The following is a 22278-nucleotide window of genomic DNA, read 5'->3' as shown; positions in this document are numbered from 1 at the left end:
TCTGACTCGCACAGAATACACTCAGCATAAAGTCTCGTCCCAATTAAGTTAAAATCATCCAAGAGCGCTGCAGTTGCTAACAGTGATTTAGCACTGCTGTCATAAAATGTACATTCAATTACACCATTTAAAAAACTTTTCCATGGTAGAGAAGCTGTGTAAAAATCCTCTTGAAAAGGATTGCTACTGCTGTGGCTGCTAGGCACCAGCCCTTTTAAAAACAAGACAAGTATGGTGGAACAAACCTACAGTCCTATATATTCCAATTCTGTAATTTTAGGATGATTTTCTTATGCTGTCCCATACAAAGTTCAGGATAATCTCCCAGACATCTGACCAACTCTTTAATATTCCCACAAAGAAGTAAGGTGGGGTTTTTTTTCCTCCCCCCCTGTAACATCATAGTAAAAATTTATACCTTTTTCATTTGAGTAACTGCTCACACACCCCAGAGAAGGGAAACCCAACCTGACCCCCACTCACTTTTCTGTGGGCCTGTACATCTTGTCACACACGGGAGAGGAAGACTCTGAATGCTTCCCTCAAAGGGCGCAACACGGACAGCAATTTCTACACAGATGCCTGACAAAACCAACGGGTATTTTGGAACGGTAGGAAGTATTAAACATTAGTTGCTAGGTCTCTGCAGAGATTTTCATTGGCAGCAAGTACGGACCTGTATTAAAAAAGGCATAGAGCAACAGTAAACGTACTTACATTGAAGCACACTTCCATGTTATTGAGGTCAGCATCGTATTTTATTTTTAATGCTTATTTTTTTAAATCAAATACAGTTATGCTCTTCCCAACATGGCAGCAAACCTGCCCCTTACGTTCTAACAACCTCTCAATTTCCTCTTCCACATTCCTCCAAAGCTCCCTAGCACCGTACTCATTAACAGTGCCTAATACCACCACATCGTGCAAATACAAAAAGCATTTTCAACTTTTTTATGTAAGTGGAACAACTCCAAGAAATCACCCATTTTCTTATTACTGGTGATACAAATATTAGCCCTGCTTCTGAAACATTACTGCCGCCTTCTCACTGGCTCAGAGGTGCCCCCAACACAGCAACAAGACTGTACAGCCGTTGTCCCAAAAACCCCTCCTCTCTTCCCCAGGCCTCTTTTCACCCTAGAAAGGACTGTAAGCAGTGAAGTAACAACACAGATGATGAAACTCTTGCTTCAGGTGGTGTTTGCAACCTCAGCACTGTTCACATAAAATTAAAAGAATTCACAAGCATGTGGGCAGTTGTTTGAGGTGTACCATCTGGAGGCATTTGTCACCATCTTACTGTCCCAAACACTGGGCATGACTATAAAAGCAAGAGCATCTCAACTCCTCAATAGATAAAGTGATATCCAAAACTACCCATTTAAGCACATACTATGCTTTTGAATCACAGTTACAACTGCAGGCCTTCCTTACGCCTTTTATCCTTTCACAGACAAACTCTATGGCCAGAAATGCAGTCAGCCAAGAGGAGAATTGCTTCAGGTCTGTCCAGAGCCGTTCTAGCACCGAGTCCACTTAGCACTACCGCAGCTTCTGGTGGGATTCTGATTTCTGTCTTAGCCATCCTAATTATTAGAGCCTCTGCAACAAATTTCAAATGGGAATATATTAATCATATCAATATTTTGTAGAGTAACAGTGTAATCCAGATGTTCCTTCCAGAGGAATACAGGAATACTTTATGCACTGTGATAGCTTTTGTGCACTTTTTATATGCCGTAAGAAAATGTTATCTTTCGATGTAGTGCAGTACAGGTAGGGAAACGGTGACCCATAAAGACTCGTGTAACATGATTTTTCTGCCTTTATTCTTACTGGACAATTCTATGGTGTGCAGTGTATCATGGTCTCTCAGCAGATGTGCTTGAAAGGCCTCTTCAGCCTTCAGCAAAGTTTCCCCCATTCATCCCTTATTTCTCATATACATGACAGTTCTCTCAAAACTTAATTGCGGACTAGCTGCTGCTTAGTGTGCAGGCTGAGGCTATTTCTGTAGGCCTGCCCAACTCAGGAAGGCTACTTTCCCCTCTAAAATGGCCAAATGATACTAGCTTAGGACTCTCTCATTTATTGAAGTACTGCGCTTGACCAGTCTTTAGTAAGTGGGCACAAAAAGGAGTTCTTAAGGCAACAGAATACATCACATTTTATCAACAAGACCAAAATAAACTTTGAACTCCTGGGAGAAAATCCTAACAGTCTTTTGGTATCTAAACATTCCCATTCTTCCCACTAAAAATATTTTTAGATGTCAAAATGTAGACAGTGCTGGTGAAAAAACAGCAACATTTGTTGACATTCTTAACATAGTGTCATATTTTATCTCATAACAACAAAAAATCATCAGAAATGTTTTCTTAAATATGTGTTTGCTACAGTAGCTGTCAGATACACACACTGGAAAAAAAGGTTCTTTATATTAAATTTTGGTATTTGAAATAGACCTGACTTCTGTCATTCACACAATTTTCTGTTTTGAACATCTGTGAGCCTGTTGCTGCAACTTTATAAAAAGGGAAGGATGTTTAGTCAAGCGGAGCTCTGCAAAACCAAGCAGATCAGTTTCCAGCCTTCGTATTTTGGAAAGTGAGTTATCAACATGAACAAATTTAGTTACTGTATTACAGCAACAGGAATATATACCGATGATTAAGCAATGTATAAAACTCTGGTCTCTTTAATTAGAGTGGAGTCTCAGTGCTAACTTGACTGGGAACAAGATCTCATGGCAGTCCCGACAGCATTCGGCAAAGTCAAGTAGCTTGCCAGTATGTCCAAACCTGTGACTTTAGCTGAGTAGAAGAAATCAGGAGTATAACAGCTTGTGTATTTCTGTTCTACTCTCTCAGAATCTTCTTTGTATTATGACTTTAATTTTGTCAACACCTAGTAACAAAAAAATGTAATTTTAGATGCAAGGAAAGTGGATTCTAGGTTCAGATTCTCTTAGGACAATGACAACTCAGGACCGATACATATAAAAAAAATGCACATGTAGCTATCTTCAAAGATGAGTTGTTAGAACTAAACTAGTGAATTAGTCCAACCTTATAAAAACTGGAATATATGTCGAGTGATAAAGCAGGAGGTCACTTTTAAGTGAAATTAGCATCTAAAGAAGTCAGTAGAGACGCATGCCTCTGACACAAAAGCAAACAAGATAGTATCACACGATCACGTCTAGACATCCCTTTTGCAACTGCTACAAAAAGATCTGTTTGCAAGGCCCAAATCGATGGCTTCACTAAGAGCATTAGAACACTCAAAACTGCCTCAGAGTTGAGAACCCTGAACCTTTCAAAGTTATTCTTGAATTTCAGTATTTACTGTGCTAAGCAGCTGACTTGAATTTTTACAGTATTCAATTCAGATTGTAGGAGGCATTTAAATGTAGATGATTTTACAAGAGTGAAATATATTCCAATCAGAACATTTTGATTCACTTACAACCATTATTCGTATAAAATAATTTTTGATGCAGAACAGAATTTTTTTAGGGTCATTTGCTCATGGAGAAAAACTGTCCCCCTTACATTTCCACTCCAGCCAGATTCACACTTGGTCATCCCAATACTTCTGAGACTTGTGGCTGGAAGAATGAAGGCTGTGCAGGCCAATGACAACTGTACTCATGTGAACGGTATCCAAGAGCCAATTTCTGACACAACTCTCTAATATTTTAAATAACAACTAATAACAAAAAACTGTAAGTTAAAATAGCTAGAATCCTACAAACACACTCCCATCTTTGATAAGAATCAGAGATACAATGAACCTTTAGAGCATAATTTTTTAATGTAGTTTCTTGTGGAGTCTGAGAGGTAAATCGCTCAGCAGTGTATCTGTATTTCAAGAAAAAAGTTAGACCGTATCAAGCTATATTACAGTCTTCATTTCAATTACAGAGCACAATTTCATATACTGATGTAAAATGTTTCTGTATTATAGAAATCTGATTCCTGCTCCAAACTGAACACCATCACATATCCTGAAAAGAAACAAATAATAAACATTGTAAGTGATACAGAAGGTACTGATGAAATTAAAATCAACTCTCCCTACCCCCAAATTCCCAAGGATTTCAATCTTTGGAAAGTCACAGTTCAAATTTTTGCTGACAAAGGCTTTTTTAAATAAATGCTTTGCCAATCTCTCATCCATATGGAGTATTTACATTTGCAAAATAAAGCCCATAATTTTCAAATGGCTATTATTAATTCATATTTCACATGAATGAGAAGTAGGAATATAATCCAACTCCTGTACGAAATACAGAGTATCTCACACAGTATTCACAGGCAAGAACAGGCCCCCTGAAGCTTTTCTATTCAGTACTATAATATTTGCTTGGTGTAGGATAATTGGTTGCTAACAAATTAATTTGTTCTCCCTTTATCTATAATTAAACTTGTTTTAATTTTTCAAAGACATTAAACTCAGTATTTATCCAACCACTTTTTTTAGGAAAGCTTAAGAAAATCCCATGAGCTGTTTGTGTGATTGTTTCCCCTAAAGAAATAAAACCTGCTATACAGCTGCTGATAACATTTCAACGGCTAATCTCAAGTTCAATGAACTTTGAACTTGAGATACCAAGTCTTAAACCAAGAAGTACTGGGAAACCAACATGAGTACAGCGAACTAAAAGAAGAGCATCAAGTGCTGAAAAAATCTCTAAACTGGCATAGAATAAACAAAATTTAAAGGAAGCAATTCTCTCTGCCAAAACCAGATAGAAGCGCAGTAACCTTTAAAACCAGTTACTATTAAAGAAATTGGTGTAAAAAACCAAACCTGTCACCAGACTGTACTCCCATGGGGAAACAGTAGTTAAGTTCTAATCTAGCAATGTTTCCAAGTCGCAGCACTATTCCGGCACCATAAGACCATCGGATATACTCTGCCAACTTCTGTAGGTGAGCTCTGGGACCATCACCTAAAAGCAAAAGAGCAGGAGAACAAGAATCAAAGTTGACTGTCAAGGTCGTCAAAGGCTAACTGGATTTTTAGAGCTAGAAGACAGACTACTTTGGAGCATCCCCTGCAGATTCAAAATTTCTTCACTACCCACAACTGCCATAAATGCCAACCAAATACCTTGGACTCGAACTACAAACTTCTACAGTTCTAGGTGGATTGCTGGTTGATCTTCATTTCCCTCCACAGGGTACCTACTTGCATGAATCTGGAAATGAGTACTGAAGACTTTTGTCTTTAGTGGGTCTCTATTCATTTTGAAGGTGATTCGTCTGCTTTTCAATTGTGCATGAAGTGTCACCATCCCATATGGATGCCACCTCTCTTCCATCAAGCAAGGCAGACATCAAATATCCCTATATCCTCAAATTGATTGAACTGATACTGAAAAATCATACACTAATACACTGAAATATATTTTGAAAAAAGTTGGGAATGGAAGGGAAAGAAAAAAAAAAATCACATCAGCTACCACACTCTCATCTACACTGTAATGCCACCACTTTTGTATTTAGTTCATCCCAGAAAACATTAGAATCCCACTAAAACATCGACTTCCAATCTCCCTTTAGAACTGTGTAAGACAGCAGGTGTTATCAATTACCATACTGGTCTGCAAACATCACCAATTCACAGATACTACTGTTACCGTCTTAGCTCTCTTTCCTACAAGTTGTGCTTGAATTTATGTAGAAAGCTAAAAAAATTACTGGCAATCTGTCAAATATACAAGTTAGTAGCAGCAGCTTTTTGACAGGCACCAGAATATATGCAGTAAACAAACTGCTTCTGACTAAATAGACACAGAACAGCTCTCCTGTTCTTTTTGGTTTTATATATACAGACAGAAGCAAGTTTTGTTATATAGAATTCTATTGAGTCTTACCATAATTAAGATTGCAGAGATTTCCAGCATTAAGGAAGAAATGTGTTCGGAAAAGGTCTCCAAACCCTCCCCGGCCTGGCCGGAAAGGAAGAGGGGTGTACAGATGTAAGCCTCCAGCCCAGTAGGCTTCTCCTCCCAAGTAATCACCTATTTAGGTAAAATGTTGGAATAAAGGCACTTACTGTGGAATATATTAAAAGAACCAGTTGTTAAAGGTACAAGAACACATCCTTAAATTGTTTTACATTGCACTTCTACCCTTTACAATTCTTGCCACTTGCTTCTAGCTCCCTCCAACCTCACCACCATCAAGTGAAAAAATCAGCGCTTACACAATTCTTTAAACCTTCTAAGTGAACTACCATTTTTCTTCATTCCCTCAGCAGAACAGCCCGAGGCATGCATCTACTTGTGGTTCATCAGAGACTACCTCCTGAACACCTCAAATACTTGCCTTAGTTTTAAAAATGGGAAATTGATACAATTAAACAATTAGCTTTAAAATATACTGAATCCACTGATAACAGCAAGTCAGCAGCAGAGTAAGGATAGAACTGAGGAAGCTCCTGGCTCTTGAAACACCTTTGTTGATCAGATTACCTTTCCCCTAAGCTACCTGAACATATGCTGTATCAAATAGAGATTTAACGTGACTGTTGCTATAACTCAACTTTTGGGAATTTTTTCAGCTTGAAGGTTGCTTACTAATTAATGTGACACACTGGAAGTATGCAAGTCTGAACACACACTTGGTTTACAAAATTAGCTTATGGCCTAACTAAGAACTACCAGGCTTTATTCCATTGTGAACTAATATATAACAACAGATCAAAGACGTAACGCTTCTCAGATTCAAAGTGCAGAATGAGTGCAATTATTTTTAAGATATACAAAGCTTAAGGACAGAATCTGATTCTTTGTTACATACTAATATTTATTACACACTAGTATTGTCAGAGGAGTGGGATTTCAAAGTTTCAGACCTTCACTCTGGGGTCCAATGCTGTACATACTGAATCCACGCACACTTGTTGGTCCACCAAGGTAAAACCTAGTGAATACAGTCAAATTTAATTTAATGCTTCACTTGAAGGACATATTTGAAAATATCTAGCCATATTTCTAACATTGCCTTCCACAGTTACAGGTAACTTTGTAACAGGTTTAGTGAAGTGTATTTAAAGAAATACAAGAAATTACATGTATATCTAAATCCTGATGCATTTGGCAAAAAATTCAAAATAAATGGAAGTATTAAAAATAAAAATCAGTCTTTCATCACTTACAAAGATCAAAACCGAAGGTTCCCCAGCACTGAAGAAGAATCAGAATGTCTGACTATGTCTGTTGCAATAATTTTGATAGAAATACTGTAGTTAAGATTTATCACACGTGAAGCTGACACTTAGTATTTACTGTAAATTAATTTAAGTCTAAATAGTTTCTGCTAGTGATCTTGAAACACAGGTGTTAGGGGGCAAAATTGCGTAAAAAGCCAGCATAGTTACAATATGGCTTTAAATCTAAAAATACCTACAGTGTTACCTATGCCCGATACAAAATTTTAGAGATGGTAAATACCATTTTGCAACCATAAATATTGGCAGGCAGAGCTACTACACAGCAAATTATAAATTTATACTACCCCAATATGAAAATCAAAAACAGAAGGCATGGCTTGAGTACTAACATACAATTAAAGCTAACTAGAAACTTATTTTATTCTCCTCAGAACCAGAACTACTACTGCTTCTCTCTCCTACTACAGAGTTTTCTTTATACATTACCTGGGTTGACTGAAAATATTAAGAAACATTTAAAAAAACTTGCCTATCAGCTATACTGGATGGCTTGTCTCCAATAGGTACTAGCATTCCACCCCAAAGTGATGCTGAAAAAACCTTTGGAGAGAAAAAGAAGTTGTTTATCAATACGTATTACTTAATTTCCCTAAAAACAGTATTAGGAAAATTTCATCGCTCAGTAACAGGCAGAGCTCCCATTAGTCTGACAGAAAGTTACATATGATCACAGTGTATGCATGGGTATCACACCATCAGTAACTGTATTTTCAGGAAACTCTTGATCATTGCTGCCCTCTTTCTTTTATGCAGTGCTACAACTTGAAAAAGTCAATACAGCACATTTGAACCAAGTGCTACTTTCACAATAGCTAAAGGAAACACTCATCCAGCTCCTATTTTCTTAGGACTTTTCACATCTTGAAATAAGACAACACTGCTGACATAAATTACTCCTGGCAATTTTAAACCCATAGGACGCTAAGTCCACCAAATAGCTACCAAAACATGTACAATTACTACCTGTCTGTAACTTAGGCTTATAATTAAATGAAACCATCTTCTGCAACTCACTATATTGACATCAAATACACATACATCATTACTGCTTATCTATACAGGAATTCTTTGGAGCCAAACCTATAATAAATACATTTAATCATTTGCCTGCTGCCTGTGTACCAAGTAGAAATACTACTGCCAGATGGTGAGATCTACTGTCAATACCTAGGCTAAAGGTGTTGAATAATTTCTCTAATTTTACAGCACACTCCTGCTGCCTTCTGCCCTGAGAGTCCCCAGAAGCCTCCTGCCATTATCAGATGTCAACTCATCAGGCTGTATTTGCATATCTGGTTACACAACACATGGTGTATGCAAAAGCCGGCTGCACACAAGTCTACACTCATGAGCAAAGGATGACATAATTTTATGTACACCACATGATGAGATATGCTTCACTTTCACAACGCAGGCATATTAGCAGTAATGGGAAACAGCAAAGTCCTCTTTGCATAGCCATGAAGCCATTAAATTACTTCATAGGAAAATATGCTGTCTTTCTCAACTGAAGGACAGCAAATAAATGTCAGATGACTAGAAGTCCGCTCATCAGGCAATGCCTTTTCTTCCACCACATGGAAGATGCAAAAATAATGATGCAGTAAGAAGGGGGTATAGCAAATAGCCTTAAAATGCCCTTCTGCATTGGCTCATTGGTCTAACTCAAGAACTTCATTGCACTGAGTTGCCTCAGAACAAAAGCATGAAACAGCGGACCAACAGATCCTTACAGCATCAGCTCATTAGTATCTGCACTACGAAAGTAGCTTGGAGTTTTTCAGTTGTACTGTTGGCATAATGCTAACGTTCTTCCAGTCTCCTAGAATTTCTTCATCATTCAAATACTTCTTAAAAGGCTTTCAAGACACAGAGATCTCAATGCTTTTTTTGTTTTGTTTTGGGTTTGGTTTTTTAGTATGTTGGGATGCAAATTATTGTAACCTCTTTATTTTTAAATCTTCATAATGGAAGTTGCTGTTTAATTCCCCATTCAGCTATAAGGCAGGAACTTACTGCACTATCTCCATGTGATAAAGAACTTCTTTCTAAATACAGACAGAAATATTTCTAGTATATAGTTAAATTCTTATTCCACTAAGCAGAAAAACACCTATTTCGACCTAATACTAGCGCTATGCTGTTAAAGCTGCCTGAAATTTAAGACCTCATTCTTATGTTCTCATAAGAAGCTGGAGGACACTAAAAATGAACTTGGAGTGGAGTTATCCAGTGTCATTTCCTCTGAAGGAAATCTAGTCGGTATACACAGGAACTGCTCTGCCAACCAAACCAAGACTCCTAAGTGACGATGATACAGGAATTTGCTTCAAAACCACACAGTGACTCCAAACCAAAGTACTAATGTAGACACCGCATCATAAAATCTGTGATGGGCTCTGTGGGTAGGGTGGCAGACTGGAATCTCATGTAAACTTCTCACGCTACCATGTGTCTTTCTTATTGGAACTTGGAACTTAAATCATTCATTGTGCACAAATATGAAGTTCAAAATGTTGTAGTGCAAGCTTAGTGTTGTAGTGAAATGAGCCTTCCAATTCTTGCCCAATAATTGTACATAGAAGAAATAATTACATGCTATGATACCAAAATTAGTAGTCATCTATTAATAATTTACCATGACAAAAGAAAACTAAACCAAGATTAGTCAGAATATTCATAACCACATGAAAGAGAGAGAACAAGGCTGTAATAAGTTTCTGGAAAATCACTCTTAAGAAAGATCACAAAGAACAGACATGCTCAACATTACTTCTGAAAGGAAAATAGTTCATATGGTTAACTATCAAACAAGTTCTTTCCAAAATACCCACTTTTCAAGTGACTGTGCACTGCAGGAACATCAGGTTAAAAATAAAGAGTATTTCACTTTCAAAAAAACAAATCAAGACATCTACACCATCCATCTTTCACTTCCATGATCTTTTTCTAATCCATGGTGAAAAATCATCGTAAGACATAGATTCAATAACCTCACTTGTTAATGCAGATCAATTACTAAATTATCTTTAAAAAAATTTACCGAATCCCAGATAAGTTGCTTATTCAACTGAAATTCAAAATCCTCTTTTAGAAAGCTCACGTCTCCACCTGTATAGCCAGCCAATTCCTGCAAAGACATAAGTTTATGAAAGTTTTAATGGATTTTACATGTTTCTTCCCCTTAAAAGTTCATTGTGTCTGCATCAGCATAAGCAGTATTTTCTGTACAAGAAATATAGATACACTGGTATGGAGAGACAACTGAATTTTGGACCAATGAAAAACCATGCATGACCCTCAGAACAGTAAGCTGCAATTTTCTCCTCTGAATATTAAACCAAGGTATTGCTTTCTAAGCCATTTTGTAAATGATGGCAAAATAGAATGGAGCTGGAAAATTCAGCACCCGAAATCAAAACTCTTATTGTATTTACCTAGACCTGAGAAGATTTCATATGTACTAAAGCATGGCTGAAGAACCAGCCAGCCAGTTGTATTACACCAGGGCTAGTTGAAAAGTGACTGAATCAACGTTAAAGGCAGCATCTAACAAATTATATGTTAACTAAACCCTGAATTACAACCAACTTTCTCACTCAGAAACAGAATAGTTCACTGCTGCTCACAGGAACACTAACACTTCTAGTTCCAATGACATTTCAAAGCAATCTGCTTCTAAAGCATTGCAGAAGTTCATGTTTCTAAAGTATTAACCCATACAGCAGAAAATCCAGTTTTCTAAAAGCTCTGAAAGTAACAAGAGTGGAAACCATTTTCTGTGCCAAAATGATACATGTGTATGCCTTTGAGACTTATTTTTTACCCAGTCTTTCATCTTTAATTCTAAGACTTACAAACTTTGTATGTAGCAACAGGACCACAGTCTGGCAGTCCTACATTACAGTGTTAGAAAACAAGGACTAATACCTACTGTAAAGTATAGAGTAAATACTGTCAGGGATAATGTATCTTGGCTAATACATAATTTAATGCTAATGGCAAGATAAAATGGCTGTGCTGTTTGACCAATGGTATACAAATGAAAATTTGCCACCATAAAAAAGGTTTCATGATTTGAAAAGGCACACACTGTAAAGATAAAAAGTAAATACTCACCATCACTGCCTCCTAGTCAATTTATGATTGATTTCTGACTTTAGACATTTTTAACATGAACATCAATTAGCTAAATTAAGACTTACTCAAACATACTTACAGATAAAGTCCAGTAATAGTATAAGTGATTTAATACCTGATTAATTTTTAGCAAAGCACCTCGTCTTGGCAAGATTGAAGAGTTCCGGGAATCAATAACCATAGCATGCTGAAAAGAATCAAACAATTATTTTTAGGTTCTCCTATCTGTTGAATACCACGGAGTGACACTACTATTTTCCTTCAAAAACTGTGCACACAGTGGAAGACAGACACAGTTCAGCTAAGGCTAGTGTAGCTCCATGCATTTGGGAACAACATACCTACAGACTAACTTAGTTCTGACTTTAGAAGCCACATCAAAAATATATATATATATATATTCATACCTTTTGGCCATGGTACACATCAGAAATATAGCAGCAACAATGCCCTAGTGTAAATCACCAATTTTGTGACAGTAACCTGCAAATAGTTTATCTCCTACAATTTGTAAGCTACAAGTTAAAGATGACAAGCGACCAAAAACTGGTAGAGGAAAGAACATTTAGAAAGGGCATAGCAACTGCAGGATGACGAAATTTACTGATCCTGTCTTCTACAAAACAAGACAATTCTGCAAAAAGAGATGGCAGATGACACAGAGGGAGGCCCTGCAGAAAGAACAAGCCAGCCTAAGCAACAGTCAAAATGCAACAGTCAACTCTGAAAATACGTCTTCTATTTGGACCTCCTGGATGACTCTGTGTGAATGACCAAACACAGCAAAAGCTACTTGAAGTAAAACACACTACCTACTAAGACAAAAAGCTCCTTTGGTATCTTTTGTAAGTATTAATGACTCAAAATAATGTGTTTTAAAAAATTATAAGGAAAAAGACTTACAGAGAGAGAAGATTTAAGAGAGTGTCCACTTTCTTCTCGAACAGAAAAGGATGCTGTTCTAGCAAGGCAGCCAAGTTCTCTCCACACACCCTCCCACTTCAGCGTGTGATTGGTCTTCCAGATTGGAAACTAGAAATAAAGAATGGAGTAAGACATGAAAAAAATTTTGCTACAAAATTAAAATAAACATTTCCCTGAAAAATCTTTCTCTCTAAAGTTTATTTATACATGAGTCTATGCTTTTTCTTTTCAAACTTCCTGGATCAGAGAGAAACCCTTTTTCACTTCAGATTAATGCTAATTCTCCTCCAGCCAAGAGAGTTTCTCCAAGTAGGTGCACACTACTTAATCCATCCCAAATAAAAAATATCTTGAATTGGGTTGATACAGTGAGCTAGGCAACCAGCTGCCTCTCTGAAATGATACTTTAAACATTAAAAATTTGGAGAAAAACATATTGGTATTTTTATATGGCCAAAATAAGATTTAATTCTAACAAAAAGACTAAGGTGCCTACCTCTGTCATTTTAAAATCATTGACCTCTTTCAAATAATGACAAGTTAGCCCTGCGCACAAGTGCTTCAATCATTAAAAAAGTAAACCAAATATTTGCGAAAGCCAGCTGTGACCTAAATTATTTAATTTAAATTAATGAAGCATGTGTTCCACAAACGCTTGTGCTACACTTACATTAAATTCTGTTGATATTCCTCTATCAGTTTCACGCAGAGAGCTCCAAGGGAACTGTCCAGTTACTTTATACAGGTTAACTGAAAAACTGAAATACAACGTTACTGGTAGGTTTGAAAATGAAACTATTTAAGTAGGTGGAGTTTTAAATTATGACAAAAACTTAAGAAACCAGCTCTGCTACATTATTAACAGGCCCTCAGCAAAGGAATAAATTTAATTATTACTCAATGAAAGATCTTATTAATTGTTTTATATTCCTTCACTAAAAAAAAGAAGTACTCCAAAATGCATCCCCTACTTTCTTTCAAAGTTTCCAGGCTGTGGTTTGAAGAATGACAGGCCATATGAAGTTTCCTTTGTTCCATAGGAGAACTGGAAGGTTACCTTTTCTGCACGTCCAAAGAGATTTGGGAACTTGAGCCCAAGTACCTATGGAAAATAAAAAAAACCCACAACATTTCATATATTTTGCTGTCTTGCATCTTAATCATATACTGAAGACAAGTATATCTACCACAAGAATGAGAAATGAAGACATTAAAAATAGTTGTAATTGAATGCGCTTTTCTTTTAAGTCAGATTTTTCTCTGCACTGGCAGGAAAAGCCATCACAATAGCACAAGTTACCATTAATCATCCAATTTTTACTGCTGTCCAGTAGCTGCTGACTTAACCTGCATTCTCACTGTATCATCAGTACTGCTATTACTTCAAGCAAAATATCCCAGCTACTCTCAAAGCCCAGGAGAATAAGTCTTTGGCATAATAAGCAGCTGCTCTGCAACTGCAGACTTTCCATCAGGAAAACTACTTGTCAGGTAGGGTTCATCAGACCCACAGCAATAAGCCAATAGAAAATTATCAGTACAGAGTCACTCCCCTGTATTTCTGTTTTGAGTGATAAAATATTTTTGCACCGGTCCTGATGGTAGTACAACATACCATTACAATTCTACAGAAACTAGCTAAACACTTTTGCCTGTTCTGACACAAATTCCTTGTATCCTTTGGCAGAAAGGATGGAGCAGGTTTCCTCCAAGCACAGACGCTACCAGGACTGTTCTATTGTTGTGTGTTCTATTTTAAAAGAATGTGAAGAAGCTGCCAAATCCTGATGATGGCTACTAAGCAATTATCTAACCAGAAAGCACTAATGCAAGGGACTATTTGTATGAAATACTAGATCTATGGGCTTCAGGTGAATTTAAGGGACTAGAATAAATGTCAAATCTATTTAACTCTTAAGGAGACATAATCTCTGCTGCCAATACCAGTGTATACAAGTCATGCTTTTGTATCGTTCAAATGTTTTACTTCTCTGTAACCAATTAAAATCAAATAGATGGGGAAGCTGAGTACAAAAAGAGAAACCACAGCAGCTTTCAGACTGTTTTCAAATTCACTAGAACCAACAGGTGTGATTCCCCACTGGTTTCATTCAGGCCATGGATACCCTGGACATCGCTCTCAGCAGCGGAGCTGCGTAAGCAGCTCTCAACTCTCTGAGTTCCTGTTGTCCCTGCACTTGCAAAACACCATCACCTGAGTCATGCCATATCTTATCCAGGTTAAAAATACCCCTAAGAAGAAAAGGATGAGTCCCTTGATCTGGCTTATCTACCAGCCACAGCCACAGCTGCACTACGTGCATGAGAAAGCAGAGCGGGTGCAGGAATGAGCACCTGAAAGAATAATCTATGTTACACCAGCACTTCTGTTTAAAGGACATTAACAGAACAACAGCACAGCTGTTACTTTTTCTGTCAATTGGTAAATATTTTTCACACAACATTTTAATCTGATGCATCCTTAATTGAATCAAACAGAAACAAGTTCCACAGTTTGTATGGTTCTGGAGAACCTGGCATTTTGCAGCCCAAAATAACTGGCACTGGGCTAAAATAGTGAAAACCAAGAACAATTTCTAAGTCAAACATAAAGCATTTCAGCTGAGAAGAAAAACACTTTAAATAGATTTCATAGAAACTAAATGCCAAACTCCTTACTAGTCTCGCCAGTAGATAAAGCATCTTAAATTTTATCAAGAAATAATTTAAGTCATTTTAAGAATTAAAAAATTAACATACTGAGTTGAAAGCTACAACATTCTTCCCTAGCTCAAAATAGGCTTTTGCTGAATGAAAGCCTGACTAATACAAAGACTCTTTAGAGACAAAGGTCTGGCAAAGCCTTAGTAAAGCTGGATAAAGCAAATAATTTGGCTTGGATCAAGTCCTTACTTATTTAATCACCAAATTCCTTGCTAGGTTTGAAACATGAAAGTAAGAAGAATGTCAAAAGGAATGAATAATTATTTGAAATAATTCATACCATACTGCCTTCATTGTTGCCAACCATAGTATTATAGCTTCCAGTTAGTCTTCTCAATTCTGTTACCTCAAAGATTACATCTAAACCATTTGGAAGGGCATCATCTCCTACATAAACAAACAAATGTATGTTATCTCTAAAGAGCTATTTAGAAAAATGCAGAAAGAAGATGACTTGAATTATTTGAAAACTGTTTGAATTAAATAATAAAAGTCTACATTACAAAGAAAAATGGCTTGAGAAAAAGATGTCCTTTGGATATGAGTGCAGAATTTGGTTCAATCATAGCATGACTGGCTTTAATCATCAACATGTTAGTTTAGCTATGAAATAGTAACATTTGCTTGTTACCTACCCACTAAAACCAAAGACGTATACAAATTCTTACACTGGAATAAGCAGAAATTAAAGTGGTCCAGACATGGCTTGAAGAACGCTGTCACTAGGGCAGAGCTCCCAGCGCTCTGTGAGTAACTGCTGAACAACAGAAACCGCCCAGTTCCCTGAGGGCTCTGGCTACGGCAGCTGTTCCAAAACACAGCTGTCAAGGGTACCTAATTCTGCTTGAAGCAAATGGGACAGCATCCCAGCTCCAACAACCTGTGGGACTGCACTGTGTTTCCTTCTCAGTAACACAACTTTCCTCTGCTGAAGAGAACAGCAACACGTTTGAAAAGCAACCACAAGCCTGGGAATGCCAACTGAACCTTACTGTAAAACATGCATACGTTCAGCTGCCCCATATATACTATAAGCCAATTTTTAATCACAAGCACTGATACAATTACTAGTACTTCCTTAAGCACCAAGGATGTGCTGGTATAATGTCAGTTACGTGACATGTAATACATGGAAGTAAAGGACACATTTTCAAGCTTTTCCTCAAGTGTTCCTCTGCAACTTCGGATTAAGGGTTGTGTACTATAATTAACTTAGTGCTGGAAATTCACTCATTTTTGCATGCATACAAATAACATTTATATACACATATATAGATACATGCAAATACATCTTTTTCATAAGGGTAATGGATGTAGACACATACATTTGTGTACATATAGCACACCTACATGTACATCTAAAATTATATAAAGATACATGAGAGAGTAAGTCATATACACAAAAAATGTCCAACGTGTTACACATGAAAATATACATTATCGGTATGCATGTGTCTATGTGTGTATGAGGAAAAAGGTGAGGATTAATGAGGCAATACATACCCTGACAGGTATCGATCAGAACCTCTACCTGTCTGAAGATTCCTAGACGAAGCAACTTTTCACGAGCTTCATGCGATTTTCTCATCACCTACAGGATGAGATAAGTAGCTCAGTCTTTCAGGTTATCAAAAAAATAACTAGGATAAAACAGTTAAAATGCAGCTAAGTCATACAATATTCACAGATTTTGTATACAAAGACACATATATGCGCCTTCAAAACAGATCACAACCACTCTAACACTTGAATCTGTAAAAAAAGAAATTAAACTGAGAGCATCTGGCTCAATTCCTACCTGCTGTTAGTTTGCATCCTAACTGTTACAATACTTAAACCTATTATTCAAATAGGCTTCAGTACTTAAAACATATACCTATTTACTAGGCCCATGCTTTTTGCAAAAAACCCAAACACTGTTTAAATCTGTTTAAATTTAGACCAATTGACAGGTCTAATTGCCAGCTGTACTCCAGAAGGAATCACCACCTAAAAGTGCAAGGACATACAGTCTAACTCACATTTTGATCCATTGTGAAGAGCAGCATCAGTTATCTGTGCTGAGATCCAATAATTTCTCTTAAGCAAATTAACTGAAAGTGTCACCTACACAGTTAGCAATTCTCAAATGGGAAGAGTGAAGCTGAAAAAAAATATCCGAGAGTACTGTTTGCCATCTCACAATGTCTTTGAGCTGAATACATCAGAAAATATAGTATCTGTCAGTATTTCATATTTAAGTTTGGCTTCCATTATCACAAGATCAGAATCATCACAAAACTTGACAAAGTTGCCCCATGTCTGAAGGGAGTAGTCCAAAGCAGGAAAGAGAGAAAATCGTAACCTGAATTTTTAAACAGTAGGTCTGATATTCACTACAGTACTTACATCAATGAGATTTTTAGCCTTGAAAACATCAGAGATTTCATACATGATAATGTCATCTTTGGTCCTTCCAAGTCCATCGAAGTGCACATGCTGAACCACCACCTAAACAGAACAGATATTTAAACACAAGCACTGAATTTGCATCTAATACTGAGTATCAGAATCACCAACGCAGAAAAGTGTTGCTGCCCAAGTGAAAAACCCTGAAGATTCCTAGGCTAATTACTGCTAACCTACATTATCAGGAATCAATGCTATCTACAGTTCCAGAAAGTTTTTCCCTTAACACAAAAATTAAAGAAAAAAGAACTCTAATACCAAAGCTAAAACCGGTTGTAGCAGAAGAGACAGTAACAGACTATAGCTTCTGGGATTTTAGTCGTAAGTGTCGTATGGACAAGCAAGTCACTGCAGAAATCATACTGAGATATTAAGACATGTAAGACAAAACATGTAGTTAGTCGTAGTTAGCTACTTCTTGTATCACCTACACATAAGCAAAGAGTTAAAAGAAAAAACAAACCTACAAGCCATAAATATTTAAACTCTAACTAGTTACTACCACTGGAGCACTGCACTTTAAAATGCATGTAAAGATCACTAGCATTATGAGGTTTTATATTTTCTTAAAATCATTCATCTTGTTATATAATAATCTGAGATAATTTTATCTTAAAAATCACAACACGCTCTAGGTTAGCTGGTACAAATGGACTACAGTGATTGCATTTCCCTTATTTTTCCAACCTTTTCAGTGTATTATAATTTTAGGGGTGTCAAAAAATAATATCTGCAAATGCTTTATGTATTTGCATATAATAAAATAGCAGAGTAAGAGCAACCTAGCATTACTGCAAACTGCTTAAAAAACGCTATCAGAATATATACATAATGAACTAAATAAACACCAAATGTTATTACCAAGCTTCTGGTGAGGATGACTCTGACTAGCATAAGGGAAAGGAAAATTTTAACAAAAACTAAAATAATGCATAACATCCCACCCCTCAACATATTACGGGCCAAGACAGACACGTGAAATATTAAAAAAGTTACCATCTTCTGCTGAAGTTGGTATTTCCCTTAGTAACATAATTCACGTGGTGGCACTTTACCCTAACCTGGCTAATACCGCACTCTAGCAGATTAAGGACAGCTGCTTGGTTTGCTCCTAAGCAGTATTGCAGCAGCAGTAATCTCTTATGAGAGAGGCAACAGCAGCATCTGGAAACAGGTCTATTACCTCAAAGTTGAATTTTAATAACAACTCCTGTGGTAGGGAAAAAAAGAACAGGAACTAGACAACATCAGATTAAATTCACAGTACTAAATTTAATTCTTTCACATCTCAAACCACAGTTTAGGAAGTTCCCTTAGGAAAAACAAGTAAGCAAGGGTGCCAAGACATTTCTCTTAAGTAAAAAATCAGGATGTCATTCAGGTACTTACATCTTTGTTTTCAAGAATTTCCTGCTTGGCTTCAGGTTCAACTTCAACCAGTTCAGCTTCCTCTCCCAAGGCACCAAAGTCTGGCCCACCCATTGGAAGAGGCTCCAAACTCTGAAAGCATAAAACTGCATTTAATATGGTACATGGATTTGTGATTTACACTTTTTGCAAAGGAAAAAAACTACAGTTCTTGACACTGTGCTCATCAGATCCTAAGGGGAAAAAAAGCAAAAAAGAAGAACTAAAATGAGGGGAATTACCAGCACACTTGTTACCTACCTGCTTGCTGAAATTTTTAATGAAAGCTGAATAGCTTCCATGTTGAATGATTTCTCAAGGATACTCTACACTTTTCCAAAAAATTAACCTTATTTTAAGGCATGCTTCCCAAGTTAAAGATGAATTCTATCTTCTTAAGAAAAAAAAAACCTAGAAAATCAGGGTGTCACTACTCAGTTTGGGTTTTTGGGAGGGAGAAGAGTGTGAAGGTTGAAAAACAAAAAAGGTGTTTTCAGCATGTTACTTTGCATATATTTATATGCTTTTATATTTTAATATTTCTTTTAAAAGTATCCTTCCAAGCAATGCTTAAGAACCTCAGGCCCTATCCATCAGAGGTGAACATTTTAATCAACATGGTTTCCAGCAGAGCATGGCTTTATTTACTATACCTGAAAGAGTCCTAAAATAAGACATATCAGAAGATAACGGATTCAAACAACAGTGAATAGAGGGTTACCTGCAAAAGCAGACATCAGGATTAGGTAACTCAGTAAATCTACTTTTAGTCTTAAGTCACTAATATAGTACTTGCTGCATTATTTAAGGACTGCTGTTTTGCTGGAATAGTAAATTGCTATTACATATGAGAATGAAGTTAAATGAACACAGACTCCTCTCTCACTCCCAATAATTTTCAGGCAAATATGAAACATTCTGCATCCATACAGTATAGTATATCAGTTGATACTACAGATGGATATAAAAACCAAGAATATGAAGAAAAAAAATTGAAAATCAAATTAGTCATGGTAATTAGATACTTTGGAGCCTTAACAGCCCCCCTACAGCAATAAATTTGTCAGTCTAATTAAACACTATGTAAAAGTCTGCTGGCTTTCAGCAGGCTCACAGGAAAGAGGTATTCTACCTGGGATCTTCAGGAATCATCCAGACCATTCTTAGCCCCCAAACAGGTCACTCAACTCATTAATCATACCTGAGTTACCTACGTCAGTTTTAAACATGTGTACGAAGGGGTGTGTATCCCGAGAAACGCTTCCCTAGCGAAGCCTTGAGGTGTGAAGAATTCAATGCCTTCCTGAAGTATTTCAGAGCCTACATATCCTTATTCTTTAAAATTCTTTTCTGACGTTTAAGACACGCTTTTTCTGCTGCCATTATAACCACTGCTTGTCCTACGACAAGAAACCCTTAAACCTTTACCTTCCTTCTTTAAGCAATGGTGTACGGATTTGCAGGTTTTATGCTTCTGTTCACAAGGACTTCCAAGTGCTTCAGGCATGTGAGACACAACAGATCTCTTCAAGCAATACTGCTGTTTACTGAGGAAGTGCAAACCTACAACCTCTGCTTCTCACTGCGAGAGCAGCAGCTGTGGGGCAGTTTCTCTTTGCTTCGTGCTTCGGTTTGGGTTTTGGTTTGTTTTTTTGCTGTTTTCATTTACACAGTCTGGCTCTTGCCAGCCCCCCGCGGCAAGGTCAACCCCGACCGCTGCAAACGAGGAAGGAAAGACCCGAGAAGGGAAGGTAAGGCGCCTCCGAGCACCGGGACGGCGGCAGCGGAGCCCGGCCGGGCCGGGGCCCTTTCCCCACCCCTAACTCCCGCCTGCCACCAGCCGGACCCCGCGTAGGTCCCTGGCAGGACGGCGATTGCCGGCCCGGCTGCCCCCGGCGGCGCTGGGCACGTTGCCCCGGGGTGCCGCCGCCGGGGCCTGTGCGGAGCCCCTCAGGCAAGGCGGGGCAGGGGAGGGCGGCCCGATCCTGATTCCAGGCCTAGCCCCGGCCGGCGCTCGCCCCCGCTCCGGGCCGAGGCCCGAAGGTCGCCAAGGGGCGACCTTCGGGCCTCGGCCCGGAGCGGGGGCGAGCGCCGGCCGCTGGAATGTCCACCAGAGGACCCTTCCCCGCAGCGCGGCGCTTACCCGTGCGTGCACGGTGCCCATGGCGGCAAGGGGCGGCGGCGGCAGCCGGGGGAGCAGCGGGGCTGAGAGCCGCTGGCGCTCAAGGCCGCAGCACGGGAGCGGCCATGACAGACAGCCCCGCCCCGGCTGCCATTGGCCGGAGGAGCAGGAAGAGGCGGGGCCGAGCGTGCGCTCCCCGGGTACTTCCTGCCGGGAGCCGCGCGTGCGCAGGCAGGAACAAGGGAACCGGACTTCTTGGCGAATTGGTTACCGCCTAAAAAAAAAAAAAAAAAAAGCATCAGTTTTCACGTGTATCCGCTTATAGCAGCACGCTAAAGCCTAGACACTGCAGCCTGCTGCAGCACGTACAGTGGCAACAGCTCACCGGACCCCATGAAATCAGATTGGCCCTCAAGTAATGTAAAAAATGAAATTTCAGTGTCAGTTTAAAACAGCCACTTAGCACTGGTACCTGTACTGTGCTAAATTACTGAGTTTTAACTAAGAAAGGAGACAACGTTTGTTTTCCTCCTCCAGACCCAAGTAACAGCTTTCTCCGGTTTTGAATTGTTTCCGTTTAAATACAAAAAGTTAATTGTAAACTAATGGATTGGAAAGAAAGTAGGTTTTAAATTAAGGTGACTTTCGGGTCCTGCTGGAGCATGAACAAGCATCTCAAACTTCAGAGTAGTAACCTGCATTACTACTCTTTAAAGATGACACCTCGCAACCATTAAATCTTTTACATGTTCAATGAAATTAACACATTCCGATTTAACTTGCACTAGGTGAATTATACTCAAGAAAGCTTAGAAAAGGTGGTAACAGAAGAGATTGTCTTTTTATTTTAGAAAAAGGAGACAAAATTGGAGCTGTGCACAGCGGAAGAAGTGGTTAAGGTTGATTTAAGTGTAGTTAATATAACTGTTCAGTACATAGAAAGGAAGCAAAACTTGGCATTCCTGCCTGAATTCTAACACACACTGGTAAAATTAACATTTTGCAGAACGTTATAAAATTAAATCATAGAAAGTTTAAAGTTACAAATAAAGACAATATAAAACACATCTTGAATCTTTTAATTGTACTCAAGAGTAATATTTCCAACTTTTCTTGCAAATTTGAAGATATATACACAGAAGAAATTAACAAAAGAGTTGAAGTAAAATAGCACCAGTCTTCCATAGTATGGAAATAGATAGCTTAACACTTTCTCCCCTGTGTCCCACCACTCTAAAATCAATTTTAATGTTGTAAAATTTAGCACT

At 38.1% G+C, this 22278-nt stretch overlaps 1 protein-coding gene across 1 annotated transcript; it reads right to left on the bottom strand.

The window, feature by feature from the left end:
• Nucleotides 1-3671: 3671 nt before the first annotated feature.
• Nucleotides 3672-21052, bottom strand: SAMM50 (SAMM50 sorting and assembly machinery component). The gene is made up of 15 exons (XM_075714590.1): nt 21032-21052; nt 18871-18981; nt 17422-17523; nt 16537-16624; nt 15314-15420; nt 13281-13411; nt 12980-13067; nt 12289-12417; nt 11501-11572; nt 10289-10375; nt 7715-7785; nt 6868-6935; nt 5885-6031; nt 4816-4957; nt 3672-4009 (listed from the first exon to the last, which is right to left on the bottom strand). The coding sequence occupies exons 1-15, from the start codon at nt 21050-21052 to the stop codon at nt 3964-3966; spliced, it is 1410 nt and encodes a 469-aa protein (XP_075570705.1). The 3' UTR covers nt 3672-3963.
• Nucleotides 21053-22278: the final 1226 nt, after the last annotated feature.

The sequence above is a fragment of the Pelecanus crispus genome, chromosome 1, assembly GCF_030463565.1.
Source record: "Pelecanus crispus isolate bPelCri1 chromosome 1, bPelCri1.pri, whole genome shotgun sequence".
Lineage (NCBI taxonomy): Eukaryota > Metazoa > Chordata > Aves > Pelecaniformes > Pelecanidae > Pelecanus > Pelecanus crispus.
This window is presented reverse-complemented; position numbering and strand designations above follow the sequence as displayed.